The 25,278-nt window shown below is 34.1% G+C and overlaps 2 protein-coding genes across 2 annotated transcripts; one reads left to right on the plus strand and one right to left on the minus strand.

Moving 5' to 3' along the window:
* Positions 1-792: 792 nt before the first annotated feature.
* LOC137825819 (ubiquitin-conjugating enzyme E2 10) lies at positions 793-6,773 on the plus strand. The gene is made up of 5 exons (XM_068631605.2): positions 793-1,113; positions 1,203-1,281; positions 2,345-2,472; positions 2,778-2,882; positions 6,444-6,773. The coding sequence occupies exons 2-5, from the start codon at positions 1,212-1,214 to the stop codon at positions 6,585-6,587; spliced, it is 447 nt and encodes a 148-aa protein (XP_068487706.1). The 5' UTR covers positions 793-1,113; positions 1,203-1,211; the 3' UTR covers positions 6,588-6,773.
* A 15,352-nt stretch (positions 6,774-22,125) lies between these two features.
* LOC137826773 (ethylene-responsive transcription factor CRF3) lies at positions 22,126-23,986 on the minus strand. Its single transcript, XM_068632910.2, has one exon. The coding sequence runs from the start codon at positions 23,361-23,363 to the stop codon at positions 22,401-22,403; it is 963 nt and encodes a 320-aa protein (XP_068489011.2). The 5' UTR covers positions 23,364-23,986; the 3' UTR covers positions 22,126-22,400.
* Positions 23,987-25,278: the final 1,292 nt, after the last annotated feature.

Here is a 25,278-nt window from a genome sequence, read left to right on the forward strand (position 1 = left end):
AAAGACTTTGTTGTGTTGATTGTATAAATCTTGTGATCTACTTGTGCTATAAACTTTGGTACATTCTATCCTTGTAAACTTACTGAATGTTTCATTGTATATTTTCTTATGTAATCAAAAGATGATTAGGTTAATATTTTATTGAGTAAATTTAAAACTTGATCGAATTTTTACTTGCTCTTAAGTTTGTAATATTAAAATTTAATGATTTTAAGGTTGAATAACTTATACTCAATATAATTGACTCAATATAAGATTATTGTTAACTTATCCTTTAGTAATCTTAATTCTCAAATTAATTAAAATAGTAAAAATTAAAGTAATTATAGTAATGGAAGAAACAAATTCCCATTTCTTTTTGTTGGAAATACGTAGTGGCGAAAGTTCAACTCCTTGGGAAAGCTCTAACAAAATAAGCCCAAACATTAAAAATAAAATTAAAAAAGACAAATAAACAGGGGCGGTCACTTTTTCATTCCGTAGAAACAACGCGGAGTTCTGCTCCACACCATCCATTTGGCGCACAAATAAAAATTAAAAACCTATAAAATTAAGTTATATATAAAAATATATAAAAGATATTCCAGGTACTTATATTGAATAAAATCCTGCAACGCTTACCCTCAACTTAAGTCAGATTAATTTAACTAACTAAAACATATTAAATAATTTAATGACAAAGATTTAGAATTATTGCAAAGAATTTTACACTTGAAAGCAAATTTTAAAAAATCCAAAAAAAGACTGTATTTCATGCAAATTTAAATAAATTGGCTAAAAATCTTTTCAAAGGTGCACTTAATCTCATTTCTGGATGACTTTCTGAGTACCCTTGATACGATTCCCTGAATGACGAGTCATTCTGGAAACCAATAAATAATTATTAATTAAATAAAATAGGAGCAATAATTAATATCTCCAACTATAGAAGAATAAGACAGACCCAATCAATCACAGAAGTGAACGATTCTTAACACAGGGCATTTATTTATTTATATAAAAACTCGTTTCATTCTCCAATTCTGCTCGCACCTTTTCTCGGCTCTCCCTCTCTCTCTTGTTTGCGTTCTTAGTTGCAAATCCGAAGGAGGATCTCTCTTGCTTTTTCTCTAGGTATGCAAATATTTGTATGATGCTATGTTCTTAGCACGCCTGTTTTTGCGTTTTGATCTGATTCGATTTCTTATTTCGATCTGCTTTAGGTTTTCGCGATGGCGTCGAAGCGAATTTTGAAGGAGCTTAAGGATTTGCAGAAGGATCCTCCAACTTCTTGCAGTGCTGGTATATCTTTCTTCCATTTTTTTATGTTTTGTCTTTTTTTTTTCAATTATTTGTTGTTTGTTTGGCCTTAACGCTTTAGAGTTTAAGTTTGGTCAGGAAGAAAATAATTCCGTTTATCGAGTAGAAAGTTGTTCTATATTGTAAAATTACAATTGAAAATTTTGTTTATAGTTTTTAGTTGAGATTTGCTTCAATCGGTTATCGCGGATGTTGTTTGAGATTGGTCTTGGCTGTGTTTAGATTAAAGCAGTGTTTGGTTGGTTCCGTGTTGCAGTGATGAGCTGCGAACTTATTGTGGGATGATGATGCTGAAGGAGAAATAATTAGGGGTTTGTGTGGAATGCTGAATTGATTTTCTATATGGACCAAAAGTAATTTTTGTGTTTCACATGTTTTAAGGGTCTGGGAATAGGATACATATTCCCCAACCTCTCCTTATGATTTGTTTTAAATCTCATTCTCGATTGAATATTTCCTGTTAATATTAATTCCTGGATCATGCCTCTATTGGCTGCTGTGTGTTTGATGACAAAATTATGCAATAAAGCAAAATTATGCAATAAAGGAAGCCGTGGCTGCTGTAGTTGAAATATACATATTGTTACTGGAGTGTAGTCCAAACGTCATCAAATCAGATTATGTTATCATGGATATTTTTAAGGACCAAACATGATCATGTTCTTTCTTGGTTTGTCATCTAGTTCTCAAATCAAGCAAGGACATGTTGAGTTTTTCAATTCTAAAAGTATCTTTTGGAGGAGGGGAAGGAAAAGGTGGTAACATCTTAATTCTAATAAATATTCTTTACTCTGATATTCTTTTGAAACAAAAAGTTATAGGTTGACACGAACTTAATTTGAACTCTTGTATAAAATCTGATTGGTTACTTAAGAGTAATTTTTTGCTGACAAGCAAAAGATTAATAGTCTTTGGATGATAAACATAGTTTGATAAACTGTTAGGTACTAACATTTTCACGTTTTCATTTCGTTGCACTATCACTTAAGAGTTTATACACTATTTTAAAATAAGAAAAAAATGTGCTTACGTCCAAACATTGTAGGTCCTGTTGCTGAAGACATGTTTCATTGGCAAGCAACAATTATGGGTCCTCCAGACAGTCCTTATGCTGGAGGTGTTTTCCTAGTGACTATTCATTTCCCTCCAGATTATCCCTTCAAGCCACCCAAGGTTTGTATATCAGTTAGGAGTGTACTTTATGTAGTGTTTTATACCTTAACTTCAATTATTTTGAAGTTTATTTAAAGCAATAATGGCATGTATTTTCCCTTATTTTGTTTCATTTGCCAAAAATGTATAAAATTTATGCATGTATTCTTTTGAAAATGCTAAGTTTTAGTATTTCATGGTTTAGCTGAAATTTCCTTTACTACAAAATTCCTTTTGTACATTTGAACATGTGTAGTATGCTGTCATCAACATTATATAATCTGGTATCTAGTGCCTACTTATATGTATGGTGATGGATCTTTCAGGTTGCATTCAGGACAAAAGTATTCCACCCAAACATAAACAGCAATGGAAGCATTTGCCTTGATATATTGAAGGAGCAGTGGAGCCCTGCTCTAACCATTTCCAAGGTAGGTTTGTTCATTTGTAAGGTGTTTTGACATGTGTTTTTGTTATTCTTCCACTAAAAATGTTGGAGATCTCACATTGACTAAATATATGGTCAAATTGTAGTGTATAAATGTGCAACTTCACTTTACAAGCAAGTTGGTGAGGTTGACTTAGTTTTGAATCCATTTTTATAAGATGATATCAAGGCCTATCCTAATGAGGTTTGTTGGGCCTATTATGTCACTTGCTATCATTCTACTATTAGATAACCCACACATATCTAGTCCTACGTTCACCCACAAATATCTAGCCTCTGCCCAAAATGTTCATTTCTAGATTTAAGCATGTGTTTTGATTAGATTGTAGTATATAAGTAAGTGCAAATCATATTTCTTAGAATATATGAGGAAAGCCAGTGTTATCACTTTTCGGTTATGGCGGTGCCATGGCGGAAGGCGTGGCGATGTGGATTTTCCATGGCGGCCACATTTGGAAAGTGGAGATATCCAAAAAATAGCGGCGGCGGTGCATGCTGTGACGGTGTTGAAGCACGAAGAAGAAGGAGCTGCATGTGGCGCATGAAGAAGAAGAAGCTGCAGCATGAAGACCTAACCCTATGTTTTTTAGAAACATAAGTTTGGGCCAAAGGCCCATTTCAACTTAACCTAATAAAAAATCCTAATTAAAATTTAAATACTGAATGTCCTGTTAAACCATAATTAAAAAATCAGAACTTATTTAAAATTAAGCTTTTTGGGCCTATTTTGGGCCCATTTAACTATTTTCATCCACAACACATTTTTTTATCTATGTCACCGTCACTACACCTTCTCTGATTATTTCTCCCTGCCACCACTGCCGACCACCAGTCGCCGCCGCCTGCTGCCTTCCGTCGCCACTGTTCAAGTGATTTTTTTCACTTATTTTTTTTTCTTTTTCATTTTCACTTCCAATATGATTGTTTTAGAAAAATATTCCTATTTTCCAGCATAATAACCAATGAACAGGACACTTCAAGAACATCCCGCAGAAGTGATCTAGGCTGGAAACATTGTTATCCATTGGATGAAAAAAATTTAAATACAATTGTTTGTAACTACTGTAGGAAAATTATGAAAGGGGGTGTAACAAATTTAAATACAACTGTTTTGATGTTATTGTTATTTGAATCTTTAGGCATAATATAATCTTTTATGATATGATTCGTTATCAGATATCGATAACACTACCTATAACGAATAAGGTTTGTACCGTGGGTTATGGGTAGAATGTCTACATTTTTTAGTAGCAATAGCTCAATTGTTTTTAGATGGAACTAGATCTGGTACGGAAGGTGGCCTTACGGAAGGATCAGGCATGGCCTCCACTATTTCACTATTTGTCAAAGATGGATCTCATGTTAGAATATCAATAGGCTGTGAACAATGTTGATATACCTAAAGTGGTGTAGGAGAAGCATCCTGAATTATGGTAGAGCCATTTGGTGCTGAAAGAAAAATGATAATATGAGAAGGTATACTTGTCATTATTAGAATGAACAGTGGTATAATATGAAATAGACTTATAAAAAGAGATGTCAGCAACACACAATACCTATAAAAAGTCGGGAGAGAAACATGAATACCCTTTATGAGAATATGATATCCCACTAAGGCAAATTTGAATGATTAGCAGGAACTTTATCTTGACCATGTGTGAGTTAAACTACAAAGTATGTGGAACCAAAAACACGTGGAACGAGGTTGTATAGATGAGAAAGAGGAAAAATGATAGAGTGGGATACCATCATTAAGAATATATGATGACATCAAGTTAATGAGACATGATGTAAGGATAACATCTCCCCAAAAATGGTGTGGGAAATGACTGGAAATAAGAAGTGCTTGAGTAGTTTCAATAAGAAGCTTGTTTCTTTGTGTCCAGTTGCTTCATCTAGTTGAGAAGTATGAGGACACAGTTTGATGAAAGATACCATTGAATCATGAATTGCTAAATTGAATTTCGTGAATTGCCAAAACTGGTTAGACAAATATTCATGAGTATTATCACTACGAAAAAATGTATGAATATACCAAATTGTGTTTTGATTTCACTAAAAAAATGTTTGAAATTTAGAAAAAGAAAAGAACTTCTGGTCGATTCTTCATTAACCAAATCCAAGTATATCTTGATTAGTTATCAATAAAGGTAACAAAAGATTTAAAACCAAAAGGGGTAATAACAAGTAAAGGATTTCAAATATCAGAGTTGCAAGCTTGTGTTTCTGAACCATTGGCTACAATTATAAAAAGCAAATTTGTAACATTAGTAAAAGAAGAGAAAACAAAGCAATTACAATTCTTTTTTTATCAGTTGCACCATAGTCTATGATTCAGGCATTAAGAGAAGGTGACTGAGAGAGACCAGCAGATGAGTTACTAGTTTGTCACTGAAATAGTGTTACTAATGGATTGGTGTGTCATACATCATTTGATAAAGTCTCAAAAGTGTTGTTTGAGATGGATATAGGAGTATAAGGTGACTCAACAATGAAAGTAGAAAATTTTGAACTATCCATCTTTTCAATACTAATAACATGTTTAGAAGAGATGGGAGAATCTATTTAGAACGTTGATTTGGCATTGGTAGACAATTTTTTTTCTTTTGAAAAGCCAGAGGCGTCAAAATAGTGAAAAGAACTTGGGAGAACGTTTTGCAAAACAAGTCCTCTAGAGACATTAAGTCTACTGGGCCAATGAAATCATGTGTTTCTGTGACAGCACAGATGCTCCATTTATATTGAGAAAAAGAAGTCAATACATTAAATAAAAGGGATTTGATATCTCTAGTAATGAAAGATATGATACAAAAATAAATAAAAACATTTCTAATAATAAATATTTCTGATTATATAGGATTAACTTCTTACTTTATAACAAATACTTTCATAATTTATTAGTTAAACTGTGATAAACTTAACAGTATTTAAATATATTTTCAAGTTTTAATTAATAAACTGATTTTCTAAAGAGGAAACATTTATTGATGATGTTAGTAAGTTTTGTTATACTATTATAAAATATAGTAACATTGAATACCTAAGCCGTTCATAAAATTTAACAAGTAAAAAATATTTTGTATAAAAAACACTAACTAAAAGTTAAGTTTACAAGGTGGTCAAGCTGAACTTATTATACACTAAAAAGTGGACCTGCTCTCATCCTTAGTTTGGCAATTAAGCATATTTTAGACTAGCTAGATCACCTTGATTCAAACTGGTTCAACGTGGCAGGTCCTGGTTTAACTGTTTATCTTTCAGTTCAACATAACAGCCGGATCATCTTCACCAAATTGGTTCATGACCATCCTTTTTCAACTACCCAACACTTGTACTAGTCGCTTTCTGTAATCTTGTGTCATGAAGTTGAATGTCTTCTTCTGGTCCATATAAACCTTGGTTGTCACTGTTGTAGTTGAAATTAAATTTGCTGTGGCATCAAGTTCACGTGACAGGTTTTGAGCTAATCCCATGCAGATGGTTAGCGAGTTGAAAAGATTTATTTTGGTATCATTGCTTACTTTGTTTATCTTTGACATTTTAGGTGTTGCTTTCAATTTGTTCCCTGTTAACGGACCCAAATCCTGACGATCCTTTGGTCCCTGAAATTGCCCATATGTACAAGACAGACAGGAATAAGTATGAGTCAACCGCAAGAAGCTGGACCCAGAAATATGCCATGGGCTAATTAACATTTAGTATGAGGGAGAGCGATTTTTATTTTGAATGTCTAGGCCTAACAGCCTCTGTATGAATATTTGTGGACTCAAATATTTCTTCTGTTGTTTGTATTGCAAAATGCAAATGCTACTTCTAAAACAGTGAAATGTAGCCCCAATTAAAAGTTTGTCAAAATTTTAACCTTGTATTGACAGCACCGTCGCTTATTTAGAATGTTTGGGTTGCTCTTTTGTTATGCACTAAAACAGCCATTTATTTAAAATCAATGAATTTGATAACTGTATAGCGGTCATGATGGATTTCCTGTTTTAATTGTCAAGAGCCAATGGGTATTGAGTAGCTATATATCCTAACTCTTAATGGACACTGAACATGACTTTGGTAAATTTATGCTTCAAGCTTAAATTTATAATGAAGTTGACACTAAGTTACTTTTGAAGAAATTAGATCTGTCTTTTGGTATTGGAACTATTAAGCTTGAAGTCTTGAATGCCCGAATCTATTAACGATGTGAAGCCACAATTATCACCATAATTACAAATGCTGTTTGTGATATAATATATAAATAAGGATGAAGAAGAACTTGAGGAATAAAGATAAGAAACATGACAAAGAAAATGAAGAAATAAAAGGAAGATTTTAAGATAGGCTAATAAGAAGAAAATTCATTGATAAAAGGAAGATTTTAAGTTAGGGGTCGTCATCCATTGGACTTTTCAAAATCCAATCTAGGTAAAATGAATTGGATTTAAAATTTAGATTTTTTAAAAATTAAATTTATTTTAAATTCACTTTCTTAATTAGATTAAGATTACTTTATCAATTAGATTAAATTCATATCGATCTGAATTGGAACTGACTCGATTTGACAATGATCTGAATCGACTTGGCTCGATGGGTCTGGGTACATGGGCTAGGTGCTGACTCAACTTTGGCTGGTCGACTTAACTCGACATGAGCATGAGTCTTCTCAGCTCAACATGGGTCTAGGCCCACACGACATGACTTGAGTCCAGGTCGACTCAGCTCGACATACGCTAGGCCAACTCAACTCAACTTGGCTCAACATGGGTTTGGGTTCGGCTCGACATCGATTCAGATCGACTTGACTTGAAATCCTTTCGGATCAACTCAACATTGGTTCAAACCAATTCGGATTTACATCGGGTGGACTTGGCTGGGCTCTTTTAGCCCACTCTACTCGATTTGTGCTCGGTTGACTCTACTTGACATGAACCAACTCGACTCAACTTTGGCATGACCGATCAGACTCAACTTGACTTTGACCCAGATTGACTCGACTCAACTTTGACCCGGACCAACTCGGCTCGACTGGGCCTTGACCAACTTGATTAGTCATAGACTCGGGTCGACTTTGCTTGACCAGGGTTTGGATTTCTGAATCCGAACCAAGTTAAAATCCAATCCAAAATTCATTTTTGATAATTTAAAAATATAACCAATCAATATCTAATTTATATTTAATTACACAGATTGGATTTAAAATTCAAAAATATAAATTTAGATTTGAGAAAAATTTATTTAAATGAATTAAAAATAATATAAACTTGGATAATTATGAATTGGATTTGTCAATTTGTATTTTTTTCTCATTAAGAGTAAACCCTATAATTTTGAGAGGATGAGATTGTTGAACTTTTACATGCGAAGAATTTTAAGTAGTTTTTTTTAATTAATATATGAATTTAATAGAAGTTAAAATCATATGCTTTTTGAACTTGAGATACCTTACATGAATTAAAGAGAGTTAAAAGTGTTTATGAAATTTTTAAAATACTAGATATTATTTTTATATGGAATAGTTTGACTTTTTTACTTAATTTTTCAAGTTTTTTTAGAGTCTTCTTATATCATTTTGGAGCTTTCTTAGATGTTATCTATGGTCCTCAAGTTATCATTATTTTTATTATGGAGCTTTCTTAGATGTTATTTTATGGTCCTCAAGTTATCATTATTTTTTATTATGGATAATCATTATATTTTTTTTTATATTTAAAGAACTACCAATATATTTTTTAAGAAATTAATATGTACAAATTATATTTAACAAAGTTAATTATTGATTAACAAAATTAAATCATTTTTAAGAAATTAATATGTACTAATTATATTTAACAAAGTTAATTATTGATTGACAAAATTAATTCATTTTTCTTGTCTACTCCTAGGTCGAGTTTCTCTATTATAAAAGAAGTCTCATTCATTTATAAAATTTCTTTTGAATATTAATTTTTTTTGTAAGATTATATATAAAAGTGTTAGAAGTTTTTTTTTTCTTGTTTTGATTCTTATCTTAATAAACTTTGTGAATCTTCATTCTTATCTTTTGATTTCTTATTGAAGGTATTCTTCTCGATTCTCTTGTGCCTTTCTATTTTTATTTTTTTATTTGTTATTTCTTTTTACATTGAAACTAATACAAAATAAATGGATTTTTCTATGGAAATGTATGCTTCCGTCCATGAATGTCCAAAATCCATACAATTTTTCTTCTCTAACACCTTTTCAGTTGATAAAAAATCCTTTCAACCTTTTAAGATATATATAATTTTCCTTTTCATTACTTTGAGCAATTTCTTTTTAAATTGATTTTTATAAGATCATCAATAAATGTTATGTATAATACGATAGACTAAAATCGCCTTACAAGATGAAAGTGTTGGAAGAGTAAGAATCCTTTGGTAGAGATCATCGAGTAAAAAAACTGATAACTAAGAGAATAGAAAAAAGAAGAAGTTTTGACCTTGATCGAGCCTCAATTTGAACATGAAAAGTCAGCCAACAACCCATCAAAATAGGTGTCCAAAACCTTGAAGAAAACATGGAGAAAGAGCTTTGAGCTTCAAATCCTACATCACTTGAAACATGTAATTTTTAGTTCATTTTGAGGCGCTTCTTCCTTAGTCTTGTAGGTGCTTTAGGTTTTTTGACTTTGTTTTGCTGAGGTTATACTGCAGAAGTTGAGGGGAGGCTATCTATTTGACCTGAACTTTCATATAGAGAATGTAGATCCAGTGAAGGTTGCATGCAGAGGAGTTTGAGCACTACATCTTGGCATGGATGATAAAATCGATGATAAGAAAAAGCCTTCATCTCCACATCGCTTCTCTGACCTACCTCGTCTTCCTCTTCAAAGAGTTAGAGCACTAACAATTTTACTTAAAGGATCTAATGTTATCATGATGCACTCTTTCCATCTTGAGAAAGTGAAGAATTTGATGAATGGAAAGATCATGTGGACCTATTTGAGCTTTAGATGATGCTTCAGGTGATGTGTCAAGATCTATTCAAATGAACCAATGTGTTAAGTTGTTGGTGCAGTTATATTTGATGAATCAAAGCTTAAAGAATATTTTAGATTTAAAGACTAATTTTTTTTTTTTTTTATAAAATGTGTGTTGTATTCTTATTTTATTTGTATGTTTTTTCTCTTTTTTGATTAGGTTGATCTTTGTGAATTTTTAAGAAAATTACAATTTTTTTGGTTATAATATTTTATGGTTAAATAACAATTTTAATTGATTTAAAGATAATTTAATCTATTAAAATGTATTAAAATATTTTTATCTGAAGTCTTAAAAGACTTTAGTAAATATTTTAATCAATCACTCGATTTAATTGATTGATATTATCTAAAATCATAATTAATTTTAGGACAACATTGTATTATGTTAAAATGTAATTCTAATAGATTGAAACTTTATGTGTTTTTAGATGGGCTCTTATGAGTCTATGTTTAATACATCAAAATAGTATTTTAATCAATTTATTTTACTAATAAGTGAACTCAACAAATTAAAATGCGAACTAACTTGATAAATTCTTTATAATAGATTTTTTCATATACATTTTTCAAGTTTGAAATTTGAAAACACATTGCCTTTTCGAAAAAGTTATTCTTTTGAGTTTGTTTTCTTAAAGATCTCTTTTTTGTATTCTTAATATCAATCTTTTTGGTTAGAGGATTTTCGCTTAAGTTTCTTAGAATCAATCTGATATTGTTGTAATCTGGTGACACTTTTGTTTAGTTTTTCTTTGTGTTGTTTGACCTTGATTAGGTAGGGTTTTTAGTTGTGATTTTGTAACATGGTGTTACAGGAGGTTAAATAACACTCTTGTAAACAATAGTTATAGTATTTAGTTGAGTGATTCAATGTAGCTTTTGTTTAAGTGAACTAGTATAAAAATTATTATATAATTTTCTTTCTTTTTATTGTTTTATTTCTAAGTTTGAATGTAAATTATTCTTACTACAACTAAGTGTTTTAATCGGTTAAATTTTGTATCAAATTCACTTTAATCAATTAATTATGTAAGTGATTCTAATTCTTCTTAAGTTTTCATAAAATTTTTTAAAGTTCACTTTACCTTCTCTTGAATCCAACTTATTTTTCTAACAATTGTACATAATCAAGATTTAATCCTATTTATGAAACAATAACTAATAGCAAGTTACCTTTTATTGAAGGTGCTTCTATAAATAGACTAATTATGTTTGAAGGTGTTAACTATTAGAATGTGTGACCAAAACAAGAGGGGGGAGGGGGTGAATTGTTTTCACAAGAATTTCTCAAAGATTGAAAGTAGAGTGAAAAGTTCTGAAAATTCAACCAATTGATTTTTTTGTTCAGTTTTATAGTTCTTTACAAAAATAAAACAAGTTGTTTTTATTGAACTTAAAGCTTTGATGTCTCCAAATCCATGAAGATTGTTTGAAGATAGGTTGCTGCTTGTAGGCATGGGTTCCGGGTAGATTAGAATTTGTCAATCCACTCTTAGCTTAATCCAAAACTGAATCAATTAAGTTCTTTCAAAAGAAAAGTGTTTTTCAAAGTAGTGAAAAACAACTTGTTGATTTGTTGTTTCAATCGGTTGTTTTACACTTGGTGGTTTTGAAAAGGATTTGAAAAGGCTGAAATTGGCTGACCTCACAGTCTAGGCTAATTCAATCGGTTGAATCGAGCTTTCAATCAATTGTTTTCTAAAAATCTTAAAAAAATTGGTTATGTCTGGTAAACCTGTTTTCCATAATTCAAAATTGTTTTGGCCCTTAATTGAAAGTCTAAAACAACTATTTTTGAGGCTATATAATGTTGAACCAAGTGGTGTTCAAGCTTTGAAGAATCCAAACCCTTTGAAGGATGTTGAAAGTTGTGCTTGCTGTTGCTGAGTTGTCTTAGATAGGATCTGGGGTAGATTGAGTTTTGTAATCCACTCTTGCTTGAATCCAAAGCATAGACATTCTCAATCTTTTTAAAAGAAAAGTGTTTTTCAAACTAAGTGGAAAACAACCGATTGTTTTGTCGAAACAACTGATTGTTTTATACTTAGGTGTTTTTAGAAAAGATTGAAAACTGTTTTTCAAATGGTTGCGCTATCAAAACCAAAACAACCGATTGATTCGTGGAAACAACCGATTGTTTGTTTTGGTACCATAACAGAAAAAACTGTTTTGTGCTTTGACTAAGCATTAAATGATTTTCTAACTGTTTACGCTCCAGTTTTTAATGCTTTGACCAATCCTTAAATGCAATGAATACTTTGTTAAGATTTGATAACAAATAAATTTGTTTTAAATACAGTAAAACAGATTTGGGTTTTACAACAACACAAGTTTTGAGATTTTGAAAAGTTGAGATTGCTTAGAGATTGAGTATGATCAAAGAGTGTGAGATAGGATTTTCTCTTGTATTGATTTCAGATTTGCTTTTGTAACAAGTGTAATCCTTGTATCTGTTGAACAAAACCTTTGTGTGTTTGCTGAGAAGTGCTGTGTGTTCTTGAGGGGATCAAGATCAACATTCTTAGTGTTGGTCTGTTGACCAAGAGAAGTGTGTCTTGGGGGGATCAATGTCACTTTCTTGGTTGTGTTGTAAGTGATCTGGGTTTGATTTCTTAGTGGAATTTCTCAGTGGTTTATGAGAAGACTGGATGTAGCTCTGGGTTTAGAGTGAACCAGTATAAACATCTGTGTGCATTCTCTCTATCCTTAGTCTCTTTAAATTCAGTTTTTATATTTGCAAATTGGTATAAACAACCGATTGTTTCTGCGAAATAAGCGATTATTTTTCTGGTGCTGTTGTTTTTGCTTTGTGTTTTGGCAAACTGAATTTCTTATCATTTGTTTCTTGAAGTAATTTCATTCTTGCCTTAAAAGTTTGCGAAAACCCTCTTTAAACAATTCACCCCCCTCTAGTTTAAAGCCATCCATTCTAACATATAACTGGTGTTTACATATCTGAAATTAAAAGAGATCAGATTACCAAAAAGATTAAAGATTTTCAAGATTGCAAGATTGCTTCTTTGCTTTGGTTAATAGTGAAATAGGGAACTGTTGTAATCCTTTTTTTATCAGGTGTGATCATTCCTGTTCTTACTTGTATTTCATTTCATATTTGTAAAAATGGTAAGGTACTGGTGCTTACAGTCAGAGGGTGTTGTGACTTGTATGTTTGTGTATCAAAGAGGGTGAGTGTTCTTAAAGGGTTCAAGATCACCTCTTTGGTGTTTGTGTTGTGTAATCTGTGGTTGATTACTTAGTGGAATACCAAGGGGTTTTTGGGGACTGGTTGTAGCTCTTGGTGTAAGAGTGAACCAATATAAACATTATGTGTGAATCTCTCCATCCTCATTCCTTAAAATTGTTTGAACTGTGTTTTTATAAACTGTTGATAAAAGCAATTAGTTGATTCGCATAAACAATCGATTAATTTCCTGGAATCAATTTAAAACAGTTTTGTTTCTTGTCTGATCTGATTGCTTCTTGTGTGCTTCTTCATTAATCTTCATTCTCTTCTAGTATTTTCAAAAATCTTTCACTAAACAATTCACCCCCTCTTGTTTAAAGCCTTTAATTCTAACATTTGACATCAAGAGCTAGGTGCTTGAAAGTCACTCAAGTTTTGATTCAAAAACCTTTTTTTTTATGGCTGATAAACTACTCTTTGGGGAGTGTGCTTCTATTAATAGATCACCTTTGTTTTGTGGTGTAAACTATCAACTCTGGAAGATTAGAATGAAATTTTTTGTTGAATCTATTGATAGAAAAATCTGGGATACTATTACAAATGGTCCTTTTACTCATATGCTTGAAAAAGATAAAGTTTTCTTTGAAAAACCTTGGTCCCAATGGACTAAGAGTGAAAGTAAAAAGGTTCAACTTGATTGTATTGCCAAGAATATTATTACACCTGCTCTTGGTTCTAATGAGCTTTTCAGAGTTTCAAAGTGTGTTTCAGTAAAGGATATGTGAGATACTCTTGAAAGCACTCATGAAGACTCAAGTGGAATTGCTTGGCAAGACAATGACATGTCTTCTTCTGGATCATCTCCAAAAGTTACAAAGGCCAATTTGTGTCTGATGGCAAAGGAAGAATCTACATCAAGCAGTGTAAGTACAAACTATTCCATTAATGATGATAATTACTATCAACTTCTTGAGGCCTTTAAAGAGACTCATGAAAAATCTTATAGATTGACCCTTTTGAACAATCGGTTGAAAAGTTAAAACAAATGGTTGGAAAATAGAGTCAAGATTTTGGAAAAAGAGTTAAACAATTCAAAAACTGATTTTGAAAATTTGGAAATGGTTTATAAAAATTCTTCTTGCAAGTGTGACTCTAGTTCTTGTGAAAACTGTGAATCTCTTCAAAAGAAGGTTCACTATCTTGTGAAACCTGTCGATAAACTTTCTAAAGGGAAATCAAACTTTGAGACTGTACTTGCATCTCAAAATTGTCTCTTTGGAAAATTTGTACTTGGTTTTAATCCACAAAGCAAGAACAATGGCATTTCAAAACCTTTTTCAACTATTGCAGAAAAACAATTGATTGAAAAATCAAAACAACCGGTTGTTTCTTGTTTCTACTGTATGAGAAAGGGTCATTCTGTAAGGTTTTGTAAAATTCAAAAGGTTTCTATTTTCAGGGGTATTTTAAAATGGGTTTTTAAGAATCCTAAGGTTTTTAATAACCAAATTAATATCTATGGACCCAAATTTGTTAGGGGATTAAACCTTGCCACCTGATTTTGTCTTTTGCAAGATTTCTTGATGAAAAACAAGCATATGTGGTACCTGGATAGTGGTTGCTCCAAACACATGACAAGAGATATATCCAAGTTTGTCAACATCATCCTCAAGAAAGAAGGTCATGTGACTTATGGGGATAACAACAAAGGGAAGATTCTTGGGAAAAACACTATTGGTAATGAGAACAACTTCTTGATCCATGATGTCCTGCATGTGGAATGAGTCAAGCATAATCTTCTCATCATAAGCCAACTGTGTGATAAAGGGTATCAAGTAACTTTCAAACCCAACACTTTTGAGATTCGTCTATCCAATTCACAAGAAGTGTTGTTGATTGGTAAAAGAGTTAATAATGTTTACCTTCTTGATATATCACATCCCACATCCATAGGTTGTCTTTTAACCAAGCATGAGGAATCATGGCTTTGGCATAGAAGAATTGCTCATATTCATATACATCAATAATGATCTTGTTGTAGGGTTACCTAAGCTCAAGTTTGAAAAAGATCATATATGTGAAGCTTGCCAGAAGGGGAAACGAACTAAACGTTCCTTTAAACTGAAAAATATGGTTTCCACTTCAAACCCCTTGAGCTACTTCACATGGATCTATTTGGTCCCTCAAGAACTATGAGTCTTGGTGGGAATTACTATGCTCTTGTTGTGGTTGATGATTTTTCCAGGTTCACATGGACACTGTTTCTGGAATAAAAAAGTGATGCCTTCTCTGCATTCAAAAAGCTATCCAAGAGGTTGCAGAATACTTGTTGCAGCAACATACGTGTTATCCGCAATGATCATGGAGGAGAATTCCAGAATGAGAAGTTTAGCTCCTTTAGTGAAATGCTTGGTATCTTCCACAATTTCTCTGCTCCAAGAACACCTCAACAGAATGGTGTGGTGGAAAGAAAGAACAAATCACTTGAAGAATTGGCTAGGACAATATTGAGTGAATCCTCCTTGCCAAAATACTTTTGGGAAAATGCTGTAAGTACTGCATGCTATGTAATGAACCGGGTTCTCATCAGGCTTATCTTGAAGAAGACTCCATATGAACTGCTCAATGGAAGGAAACCCAATATAGGTCATCTAAAGGTATTTGAATGTAAATGTTACATTCTAAATAATGGTAAAGAAAACCTAGGTAAATTTGATGAGAAAGAAGACAATGGTTTTTTGGTTACTCTTTATCTAGTCATGCTTATAGGGTTTATAATAAAAGACTCATGATTGTAGAGGAGTCTATACATGTATTTGATGAGACTAGCCATGTAGAACAAGGTTCTCTAAAGAATTGTGCAGAAGAAGATGAGCAAAACATCTTTTTAAAGAATCTGGAAACCTGCCTAGAAAAACAACCGATTGATTCTGCGAAACAACCGGTTGAAATTCAACAAAACAACCTACCTGTTGATTGCACTCCGACGATTAAGTTAGTAAAGGCTTGGTGGAATTTAAGAAGTATTTAGTTTCAGTCTTAGAAACAACGTACCTTTACCTAGGGTCTAAAACCCCTTTTATAGCTTACCTCTTGTAACAATTTTCTATCACGAGAATCTTTCAACTAAAAGCATACTCAACAGGAGAAACACATTTTGTTCAGGGGCGCCCTCTCTCAAGGTGCTACAACAGAAAAGAATCTTATCTCCAAGAAGTGCATAAAATAATAACAGAATAACCATCAGGGCACCAACTCATGTGCCAACATCATGGGTACATTCTGCTTACGTGGGCACCCTACTCATGGTGCTATGTTATCTTTCACTATACATGCAACCTAACCACTACGTGCTCTAAAACACATGGGCTTAGGTTTAAAAGAAAACATTTACTTGACCTAGACCCCATACGCACTAAGCGACCCCTAGGTTCACAAATATCCTTTGTTAACCACTTTGCATTTACGTACCAAAGGTTACCTTAATTATACCAAAATGGGTTTACTTGTCTAACTGGGGCCCAATCACATGGCCCATTATACTGGCCTAACAGCCAAGCTAACCTGCTTATGCCATGCACATTGATTCGACCACCGAGCACTGAGTCCTGAGTGCTCTGGCCTAATATAATACCCTATATAATGGCGCTGAAATCCTTTTCAATGAATTAAATTGCGATAGCTATGACTGACACTACTTACATTTAAAACTTGTCACTTTAAAGAAAGTGTTAAAGTGGCGGGTGTTGCGGCGGGTAGCGCAAGACTGCCACATTAAAATTTGTGGCGGCCAGTTTTATGGCGGTTTAGTAAACCACCACACGTGTATATTGTAGCGTTTATAAATGTCAGTTTATACGAAAATAATTGCCACTATATGCAGTGTTTTTTGTAGTGATTTTTTTCAAAATTACTGTACTGGCACATATTGGTGTTATACATATGAAACTAGGCCAACACATTTACAAAAACATACCAAACAAAACGTAATCATACATGTATCCAAATATGAAATACCTAATTAACAATATGCAATATTAACACATTCAAAAATCAATAATAATAATGAATACATATAATGCAAAGAACAACCCAAATGTGGTAAATCCATAATTATATCAAACATTGTTTAACTAACATCGAAATATATCCAAAAAAATCCTTCCCATGAAAGGGTCACATTTACCCGAATGCTTCTTCCTTAACCACAATGACTCGAATGTGGTTAGAGGGCTTCTCACTATCACGTTCAAAAAATAGTTTGTCACCTTCTCAAAGAACATGTAATTCAAAAAACTCCCTCCAACCACTACCAAATTGTACACATCCTATTTTCCATTCATCGATTAAAACATTGCATGTGAACTCATTTAAAGGACCATGGAGAACAACAATAATGAACATCCGTGACCGAATAAATCTGCCAAACGGAGGAGGAAGTTCCTACACAAATTGCCAATTCAAAAAATTATAAATATAAAATTGGAAAAACATTTGAAAGCAAGAGAACTATCACCAAGTAAGGTCCATAACATTGGTAAAGAGTAATTGTTAATGTGAAATGACAGAATGGTCTGTCAGACACTTGTAAAGCACGATGAATGGCATCCAAAAATGTTAAAACAGAAGATGGTGAAGCATTTCCAGTGTAAATCGTAATATGAAATTTATTGTCACCAACATAATGAAAGATTATATGATGATCATGTTCAAAGTGATAATACTCTGCTAAATCTGACCACCTATCCTTAATCACCAGACACAACATATTCATGTTGTACCACAAATAATGGGTGGCACCATTACTGTCTTGAGGATGCCACATCTCATGAAGTTTGGTTGCAAACTCTATGGAAAAAGCATGATAAAAAAAAGCAATATCCTTTACAATTTTTTTTATAACTGTATGATTAATTTTGATCATATTTTGTAGAACAGTAATGATAATTAACTTAAAAAAATACAACATACCTCACCGTAGATGTTCATGAAGTTAAATCTGCCCTTGGTTGGCAGCCTTAGTATTTCATCCCAATCTGAATCTGAATTTGACATGGTCTGAAGAAGTAAAGAAACAATACAAAAAAATTCACATTTTACTAAGTTATATAATTTTACTAATTACTAAGGTCAGACAATTAGAGTGATATTAGAAGGCCCAACTCCAGATAATGGATTGATATTAGAAGGCCCAACTCATTAAAATGGAGTCAAATTATAAGGCCAAAGGCCCAACTCCGAAAAAATGGAGTGATATGACCTGAAGCAGATTAAATTAAATTAAATTAATTAAATCAAAATTACATTTAACGAATGTAATGCATACATAAGGAATTATGACAAAATTGGAACTGATGAGCAATAAATCATTATTACACATAATTAATGATGGAACCATAAACATATTTACAAAATAATACACTTCGAAAGTTGGATAAGAACTCCAAATTAGTTGAAGAAAAAGGAACCTCAGGAAGCGTAAAACAAACCCCAAATGAGAGTTGAAAAAAAAAAGGATAAAAAAGGATGGAAAAAATCGACAGAGTTGAAAAATGCAAGAAACTGTGAAAAAAAAGATAAAAAAGTTGTAGAAAAAATAAAAGCTGAGATGAAAGTTGGAGCAAATGGTCAAATTAGATGAAGAAAAAAGGAACACGAGAAATCCAAAAATAAACTGTGAATGAGTAAATAAAAAATGGATAGAAAAGATAAATGCAAGACACACTGAACAAAGAAGGAAAAAAAACTACATAGCACTTTAAAAATGAGATGAAAGTTGGATGAAATGGTGAAATTAGATGAAGAAAAAAGGAACATGAGAAATCCAAAAACAAACCCTAAATGCAAAAATAAAAAATGGACAGTAAAGATAGATGCAAGAAGCACTAAACAAAGAAGGAAAAAAGTTGCAAAAAACTTAAAAACTGGGATGAAAGTTGGATCAAATGGTCATATTAGATGAAGAAAAAGGGAACATGAGAAATCCAAAAACAAACCGTTAATGAGTAAATAAAAATTGGAAAAAACAGATAAATGCAAGGCACACTGAATAGGGAAGGAAAAAAACTGTAGAGACATAAAAAATGAGATTAAAGTTGGATGAAATTAGATGAATAAAAAATGAACATTAGAAAGCGAAAAACAAACTGTAAAAGACATGAATAGAATCGACAGAAAAGATAAAAACAAAAAATTGTGAACAGAAAACCCTAAACAATTGCATCAGTTGCAAAAAACATAACAAACTGAAAACAAAAAATCTATAAAAAAAAAACTGGAGAAAACAAACTGTAAAAGAGATGAAGAGAATCGACAGAAAAGATAAAAGCAAGAAACTGTGAATGGAAAACTTTAAAAACATGGACCAGAATAGTACATTAGCCGAGCTCCCTTGGTCAATGAGAACCCGATGCACCTTTCTCCCTATCATAACAAAGAATATCACTACCGGGTCGTTGTCGTGAGGGACTACACCTACCAAGTCTGCCTTCATGAAGTTGAGATCTAGTTCTGTTGTGTCATCGTGATCTATTGCTTCTAACGACATTACCGCCCTTGTGTACCTTTTGCGTTTGGTAGTCGTGTTGCCTCCTCCAGAAAACCCATCAAAGATCATATTTAACTCGACGTGCACAGGGACCTCGTGTGCCTGGTCCTTTAGGACAACTTCCTTCTGTGGTTCTCCTTGGTCGACTTCGAGATATTCCTTTAAGAAACCGTCCTTCAAAAGCTTGGCCAACTGGTAGCCTAAAGCCATGCACCGCTCAATATCATGCCTGAATCCCTTGTGGAATTTGCACCAAATATCTTTTCTTCCACCCAAATTTTTGTCAGCCTTTTGGGGGAACCTCAACTTTTTGGCCACTGTCGGTATGCTTATCAGTTCCTTGTATGATATGTGGAACTTGGAACAAAATTCATCCTCTTTGCCTCTTGCCTTGAATTCTCCCTTCCTGTAAGGGTGATGTCTAGCTATTGCCTTCTTCCTAGCCGAGGTCTCATTAACCCTCATAGGCCGGGAAGCTTTGCTTACCTTCTTCGGCTTAGCCAACCGAGAGTGCAAACCGTTGTTTCTAGCCACCACCGCTTCTTCAGCATTAATGTGGGCGAGCGCTCTTCGTCTAATTTAAGAGAAAGTCTCTATTGGGTTTCTGATAAGGGAATCGCAAAACGGTCCTAGAGCGACCCTTTGCTCGAAAGCGAATACCATGACGTTCTCATCATGAGTTCGGAGTTTCACAGTGAGAGCCCAAAATCGATTCAGGTAATCCTTCAGCGTCTCCCCTTTCCTTTGGCGCACATTGAAGAGGTCATATAAGACTGAGGGTGTAACTCGCTTGGCATAAAACTGCTCTCGAAACAGTTTGGCAAACTGTGCAAAAGAGGTAATATGGTCATCCGGGAGTCCACTGAACCACTGTATTGTCGTACTCGTGAAAGTGCCCAAGAACATCTTGCACTGTACTGCATCTAACCCACTCGAGATGATCATCTAGGCATTAAACGCAGTGAGATGACTTTTAGGGTCTTCTACTCCTGTGAAAGTAATCTTGGGTGCCACATAGTGCGTGGGTACTACTCTCGTTCTCCCGGGATACGTCGATCTCACTCTCGATCTCTATGCAAATCCTCTTTGGTTTTGCGTAACTCTTCTCGTAATCTCTCTTGCTCTTGTTTGGATTGCTCGTTGGCCTCTTGTTGACTTCTGATGGTCTCCATAAACTGCTGCAATGTGGGAGCCTCACCTCCTTCTTGTCCCAATGGCACTTACCTCGTATTCCTCATCTCTGTCTGCAAACTTGAACCAGAATGTGGATGGGATCAAGTTTTAGCGGGCCCCACGGTGGGCGCCAAATGTTCTTGTCGGTTGACGGTTTTGTCGGTTGACCTCAGTGTTGACTGTCTTCCCTTGGATCTACCTCTCGTGGAACCAAACCTACGTCTCCCTGTCGCGCTAGAATAAGGCTCCGTTTAGGCAAAAGGCACCCTACTTGTTGATTACACTCCAACGATCAAGTCAGTTAGGGCTCACCAAAAGCAACCGTTTAGAAAAGTGTGTAAAAAAACATTGTACCTTTACCTAGAGACTTACTCTCCTTTTATCACCGCACATGCAATATGCAACAACTCTCCCTGGAGATAAACAAATCTTGACTGAAAATAATCATATTAAACTTTTACATCTAACAAAAAAACCACCTGTCACGGGCACCAATGATCTTCATGTGCTATCCGCAGGCCCACTTTCTGTTACTAATGCATCTCCCTATCTTCTTTAGGGTTAATAGTAACTAGCCACGTGCAACAAACATGCAACAAAAAATATTGTCGCGTAATAACAATAAATATACATAGTAATGACAAATATTATATTCACCACCCCAAATATATCTACAAGTATGAACATATAAAATTGCTTCGCGTAACGACCCTACTGCGATTTGGGCCCATCCCTAGAAGAGGGTCATTTGCGTGAGTCTCGTCCAGGCCCAACAACCGAACTGTCCTTCCACTCTGTCCAAGAACCAAGCATTCACAAAAGTACTACCAAGAACCGAGTACCGGTAAGTACAATAATATATGATTCTTATAAAAAAAGTTGATTTTTTTTCATGAAGAGTGGGTGACCATAAATGTCACATAAGTAACCAATTACAAACACATGAGTAACCAATTTTGCGTGTGCTATGTTCAGTGTCACATCCTCATTAGTGGTAAAGAGTGTTAATAAAACATATTTCTTTATTGATAAGCAAGTAACGAACTTATTGGCTTTAGCTGAGGAACATTAGTACGAAACAATAGAAACAGATTTTAGAAATCTGTCACACAAAAACTTGCAATGTGTGTCGAAATCACCTAACCACAATTGCACGACGGATCAATCGGTCACTAGTTACGACCGCAATCACCGCCTGCAAGGGTCATTTCACCGTTGTTCACATTGCGTTGTCCCTACACAAGAGGGTACCTTTATCGTTTTCCTATTACGTGTCAAAATTTTGAATAAAAAAGTGCGAAAAGCAAAGCAACCAGAATCAAACTAAACCAGAGAGCTAGCAAGAACTTCATACACTTGGATTGATTGATACTAGACAATATACATTACACTCAACAACCTTCATTATTAGCCAAAGGAAACACAAATAGAATCTAAACAAAATTTCGTTCAACCCCGTCCTTTTTCGCTACCGGAATTTCTCGACCAATATATAATAACATGCAGTTACCTAAAAGACAAACAAACTAATATTTAAACAAAATAGTTAAAAATAACTTTTATTTTGCTTTTGCCACCGGAAAAAAATATATTTTCCTTTTGTCTTTGAGACTCACAGAGCCACCAGAGGATCTGACCCTAACAAAATGTCTTGAAAATAATCGTCTACTTGGCACAAAGACTTTGACGGCGAGTATTTTTCTTCAGAATCTGTAATAGCAACGAAACCGTCATTAACAGAAAACCGCGTCGTTTCGTCAAACAAGTGCGAAACAGGCTCGTCAAAGATAACGGGAAAGTTAAACACGTCATCCCACAGCATGTCCTGTAACAAAAATTCCCTATTTTCGTGAAACGATATCATCTCGCCTTCGAACTCTTCCACCGCTCCACTTCGACCAGCAAACGGCTGTGCCGGTTTCTCCGGGTCGTTGAAGCGGAGAACCGACGTGGGCGAGGGGAGGTTGTGACAGCACTCCTCGCTTGAGTCGTAATCGGAGACTTCGGTCTCCGGCTTCACCACCACGTTCATTTCCCGTTTTCCGGTGGGGTCTTCTTTTTCTGTTGCTTCCTTCTCCTGGTTCGTCGCGAAGTTCGTTAATGCGTCAGGGCCGCGAAGTGTAATCGCAGCATTGTCGTAAACCAATGCAGCTTCCTCAGCGGTGTCGAAAGTTCCGAGCCAGATCCTCATGCGCTTCGCGGGATCTCTTATCTCCGCCGCCCATTTCCCCCATGGCCGCTGCCGCACGCCGCGGAACTTCTTCTCGTTCCCGGAATTATCCACTCTCCCCGGCTCCGGCGCCCGAATAGCAGTGCTTTCTCCGGCGTGTCTCTTCTTAGAAGCGACTGCTTTGCACGCGAGTGGAAGTTCGATTCTGTTGACGTAGCGCTTCACTCTTCGGCGTGGGGGTTTTTCATCGTCGCTGGATGAATCCGTGGCGAATGGATCGGTTACGGATATGGAAATAACTTTGGGCAAACGCGAAGTAGTTTTTGGTTTTGTGTGTTTTTTCATGAAACATTTGTGTACAGTGTATTTGCATAGGATGCTGTTTTGTTGCTGTTGTTGTTCCATGAGTGTTTGGTGTGAGAAGAAAGTGTGTTGGTTTCGTGTGAAGAAATAGGGGGATGTGTGAACGCGAAGATTGAGGAAAGGTAGTGTTGTGTGTGAGAGAAATCTGGCAAAAAAGGCATTAAAAGGAGGTGAAAATGGAAAGAGGGTATTAATTAAAATGTGAAGTGGTGAGTGTTAGAGTGAGTGCAGAATGAAATCGGAAGAGAAAGATGGGAATAAAGAGGAAAAAGTTTAAAGGTATGGAGTGAGGGTGAGGGTGAAAAAGCAAAACATAGCAACATCTCTCGTGTGAGTATGTGCTCTGAATTCCTATGGGGCTTTAAAAGCAAGCTGATTCTCAGAGGTTTCTTTGAGTAATTACTACAGTGGCTGGAGGAGACTTTCGTTGAAACTTCTTTTTGGTATCCTTCGAAAAGGAAAAATCTATTGATTCAAAAGGGAGGAGAAGAAGAAATGGGAAAAAGATGCAGATTCTGCTTCTGGGTGGCTCTTTTCAAATGTGTGGCGTGGCGTTTTCAGAAGAGAGTCACCAAGTGTTAGTAGCGTTGAATGGGTTATAGCTAACTACTAAGAAACAAACAATATTTTCTGTTCCTTAGAAGACCCAAAAACCCAAATCCCACTTTTATAGGATCAATCAGCCGAAATCGGAAAAATATAGCACCATTTTATTATTTTCCTTTCTCGATAAATAAATTCGATATAAAATCCCACTGGATATTTTCTTCCCTTTTGTTTCAAAAATTCTTTTTTATGCCAATTTATTGTGATTTAATTTGGCTCTTAAAAGAATCTAAAGTGGAAAAAACATATCAATAATTGTGACAAATGTTTATATTATTATATTATTATAAATAAATCTCGAACACTGTGATGCTGTCATGTGAGTGCAAGATACTCAGGGCTATTAGGAATTAGTCAGTCAAATTGTTTTGACTAATCCGTAGTATCTTTTTCCTATTTTTCATGATGTTACACTACAACATTAATCCATAAAGAGTGAAATAAAGTTTTATTGCATCAGCGTAATTTGGTAAAGTTAATGATGAAAGAGGCTGAATTGGAACGTTTCATTTTGAGCTGACCAATAACAATAGCAACCGTGGGTTTACAAGCTCCCCCATAAGTGTTGGTCAATAATTTTTTAGCAGTAACAGGATTTTAATCTTTTTTATTTTTGGTTTGCTTTGAAAAACAAAATTTTATATTAAGATTTTACAGACAGAGATAAAAGAACATGGTGGACAACCTAGAATTCGCCGCCATTTACAATTCAGTTCTACAACTGCTGTACCACATCTCTGCCTTCTTTCTGTTTCACTATTACTACAATCGAGGTTGAATCTACACACTTCAGAGATTAGGGTATCAAGTAAAAACTCCTCTGAAAATTACAGAAACATTAATGGATGATTAATAGTAATAAATTATGTTTCTACAACAATTAAATTTTACATTTGTAAGGGAATACCCAAATAAATATATATTAATTGTTTAATTCAGGTAATATATTAAAATTAATTAACATTTATATTAGGTTTTAAGGTCTGATGCAGAATTTTTTCTTACAAAAGCTCTGAATTATTAATGTTGAAAATGAGAATGGGTGATTTCCGTTAGAGACATTAACCGGTTGAGTTAGGCAGGATCTTCAAAAATGCATCATTACTCATTAAATTATAGGGTTAACTTAAGTTAAGATTCTGCATTTTTCTTATATTTTAAACCGACTCCAACCCAAGTCACTTTGGAGCTAGATGAATTGAGTTGAGTTAATTGTATTAAGATTTTTAATTTTTTTATTAAAAATTATAATTTTCAAGTATTAATTTAATAAAAAATATTATAAAATTTAATTCGAAGTTTCAACAAAGTTAATCAGCAAAATTATAACAAATTTGTCCAAAGTAATTAA

Source organism: Phaseolus vulgaris, chromosome 8 (assembly GCF_051622355.1).
Source record: "Phaseolus vulgaris cultivar YP4 chromosome 8, ASM5162235v1, whole genome shotgun sequence".
Taxonomy (NCBI): Eukaryota; Viridiplantae; Streptophyta; class Magnoliopsida; order Fabales; family Fabaceae; genus Phaseolus; species Phaseolus vulgaris.